General features: G+C 35.4%; 1 protein-coding gene across 1 annotated transcript in view; it reads right to left on the reverse strand.

The window, feature by feature from the left end:
• LOC107743322 (protein FAM184A) overlaps window positions 1-3266 on the reverse strand; it is a 142058-nt gene extending 138792 nt beyond the window's left edge. The window contains exon 1 of the mRNA XM_016556491.1: window positions 2564-3266. Coding sequence (XP_016411977.1) covers window positions 2564-2743 — 180 coding nt within the window. The 5' untranslated portion in view covers window positions 2744-3266. The remainder of the gene's footprint in view (window positions 1-2563) is intronic.
• Window positions 3267-3802: the final 536 nt, after the last annotated feature.

Raw genomic sequence — 3802 nt, forward strand, 5'->3', positions numbered from 1 at the left:
GATTTTTCTTTTATGCCAAAAGTCATTAGGATATTTAGTAAAGATCATGTTCCATGAAGATATTTAGTAAATTTCCTACCGTAAATATATCAAAACTTAATTTTTGATTAGTAATATGCATTGCTAAGAACTTCATTTGGACAACTTTAAAGGAGATTTTCTCAATATTTAGATTTTTTTGCACCCTCAGATTCCAGATTTTCAAACAGTTGTATCGATCCTAACAAACCATACATCAATAGAAAGCTTATTTATTCAGCTTTCAGATGATGTTCAATTTCAGAAAACTGACCCTTATGACTGGTTTTGTGGTCTAGGGTCACATATAAGTATATTTTATTTTCTCTATAATACTAATCTTCAAAGCAGGCACTTATACAGATCCAGTAATTATATCAACAAACAATTTAAGACATAGTTCCGTGAACTAGTTGGACCAATTTATTACAAAAGAACCAACTCAAAAAGCCAATTACCTCACAATAAAAACTGATAAACTTGCATGAAATACAGGCTTTGTGATATTATATCTTTTATTTCTCTATAATACTAATCTTCAAACCAGACACTACAGAGATCCAATCATTATATCACATGATTCAAGACTAATGAATCACACAATTCTGTGAACCGGTTTCACCAATTCATTACAAAAGAACCAACTCATTAGATCAATTGACTCTCAAACTGAACATCACTCCGGCTCATAAGCAAGTTTAACTCTATACACCATCAATATCTATCAATATCATCAATATCTATAGCTGATGAAATATTTTAGTACATAATGTATATTAACTATAAACATTTCCATGCCTTTTCCAGGGCTGCAAAACTCAACTCTGATATTTCCAGGTTGTCCATGACTGTGGCTGGCTCTAATACCTGAAAATTAATAGCTGAAGCAGGCTTTGGAAACATGCCATTTCCATATCTCCGTCAGGCTAAGAGGATCACACTAAACAGCAGGTGTTTATAATATTCACAGATTAAACCACATATATAACATACAAAATTTGAATGCAAGTGAATGTATCAGGATGTCACCAACCCTACAAAAAAAAGCCAAACACTAATATAAAATGCACGATTATATAGGTAGACCAGATTCAGACTGAGGATTGAGGATCATCAATGTTGTAAATTATTTCAAATGACCAATCATAAGCACTGAATTAAAAATAACTATGGTATGATGGCATTAAGCAAATTGAATTTAAGCAAGCTTTAACCAAAAAACACATGTCCCAGAAACCACATGAATGCATGAAAGGGTTCAAAATGACCCGTACTGGGTTCAGCATAATAAATAATTTACATGCAGAAATATTTCAATATTTCAGTTAATTTGTTCACGTCCATGCACATATTCAGTAAAAAAAATAAAAATAATAATAAATAAATAATCATAAAATTCAGCTATAACTAATGTGTTTATGTGAGAAATACAAATTTCCCTAGCAGGCTTTGCAGATTATGTAGCTATGATCCTTGCAGGCCGGACCAGCACATCTTACACAATATGGATTTTGGGCAGATTTTGAGGGAACTAGAACAGCACCAGTTGGAAATTTGGACACACCCACTCATTCATTATTACTACTTTCAGTTTCCAATCCACAAAGTCATCAACCTACGAAATTACACAAAAGACATTGTGGGAATTATGTATTGTCCAAAAAATGTTAATAAATCAAAATATCTTTTCAACTCACTCTGCACATCCCGGGCTTCCCTCAACCAACCTCATGAGATGCACAGAGGGATGCTTTTTAAACAGTATTTAAGGAGTTCACACGCTTGCCGCACAGTTGTTGGCTGCTTATTTGCACGGTCCGGCCGATAGGAACAATATATTTGCCAGTAAAATGGTTTTGTACTGTATTAAGGAGGACTATCAAGTAATTAAATCATTGTTTTATTTTATTTATTTTTACAGATCAAACCAGTACGAACAAAAAAAAAAAAAAAAAGGTTTTTCTAAACCCTAGCGGTCACATAAAATATTTTTTACATAAAATATTAATTTGACAGTTGCAAACAACATTTTTGACTTAACAGTGTTTTTAAAGGAATTTACAATATTATGACAGTTTATAGATATGAAATATTAATGACAACTTTTGACAATATCTTTCTGAACCTACAACCAAATGTTATTTTAGCATTGTTGAGAAACTATTTCAGTTTTTATTATTATGTTGAATTAGTTCTTATGTTTATATTTTCAGTTTTCATTTTAATTCGGGTTAACATTTTAGTAAATATATTTTTTAAGGCTATATAGTTTCTTATTAATTTTGATAACCGATTTTGGTGAGACTTCCATACAACATTTTTGTGAAATATATATGGCACATCAAGAAATTAAATTTATTTATTAATAAAACTGTCCACCCCATCCGGTAATTTTTACCCCATTATGGGGTAAAGTTTAATCCGGAATTCCGGATTGAAGGCCAGCCTGTTGTCATTTGGATGGGGGTCTCCGGCACCTCCAATGCGCATCGCTATAGAACAACACACATGGCATTACGCATCCCCAAAACGCGCGCAAAATTACCTTGGTCAGCTGTGCTATCTTCTTGCTCATCTTCAGATGGAGGTCCTGCGTGTATTCGAGGGATAACCCGGACGGGAAGGACGTGCTGGTGGATGTCGAAGTGGAGGTGCTGTTATATTTCCCCGTCGAAGCGCTGCCAGCGGGGTTGTAGTAATGCTGCCAGCCCGCTCCAGTCGCCATCTTCACGATATTATATTACTATGGCTGTTATATACAGACTGTAATGGCAAATGGTAAAGGCAGATGATCCCTCGATCCCGACAAAGCAAAAACTGGAGTGACAATGAAGGCGTTAATCCACAAGAGTCATTATTTCATCCGGATTAAAATCATCTGCTCGTATTGGAGTCTGTAAGAAATAAGCGAAAGCGCTGAGATGAGAAGCAGTTCAACCACACATTTCGCTGGGTTCCTTGCTTCTTGTGAACTGACAATAGATTTATAGAAGCAATACATCAAATGTTTTGGATTCCCGGCAGGTGCGTCGCGTTTAAAAGGCGGACGGCGCGTCTAACACGCGTCCGAGCGCCGCTCGTCTGTAAGAAGCAAGAGCCGGTGCAGGTGCGATCCAGGTTCGAGGCATTTCTGTCGGATCCCGTGCGTGTGTCTGTGCGAGCGGTGTTGCTGCACTGACTCTGTTACCATGGATCATCTCAACAGTTTACATGATGCCAGTGACGTCAGTTCCGTTGGTCGCGGCTCCTTTCATCTCCGCCTCCTGTCTCTCCTCCATTCAGTTCTTTTCTTTTGGATGTGATGTAATGCGAAAGTAATTGAAAACGTGATTTTGGAAATGTCTAGGTAGGTGGACAGGAGCTAAAAATAAAACATTGTTCTATTTTTGTTTCTGATTGTGCTCGTGTTTGAAAATATTTTACTTTAAGCGTATGTAGCTAAACGGTTGGTGTAGGATGAATTTTAAGAAATCATGAAATTATAATTATATTTAACAAATGTTAGTTTTTGTGCCATTTAATGCAAAACAACACATGGACTAGTTGTCACTTTTTAAATCCGGTTAGTAATATTTCTCAAGGTTTATTTTTAAATGTCATTTAATGTACAGACACAAGATATGCTACAGAATAAATAAATAAACAAACAAACAAACAGTTCTTTGAGCACACATTGACCTTTGGTGACAGCATGCCCCAATTGCATATGGAATATGTCATGAAAGAATATGATATATGCAACACAAGAAATTATATTTAAAAAAATACTCAGTTCAACCACATA

Source organism: Sinocyclocheilus rhinocerous, unplaced genomic scaffold (genome assembly GCF_001515625.1).
Source record: "Sinocyclocheilus rhinocerous isolate Xijiao unplaced genomic scaffold, SAMN03320098_v1.1 scaffold827, whole genome shotgun sequence".
NCBI classification, from domain to species: Eukaryota; Metazoa; Chordata; class Actinopteri; order Cypriniformes; family Cyprinidae; genus Sinocyclocheilus; species Sinocyclocheilus rhinocerous.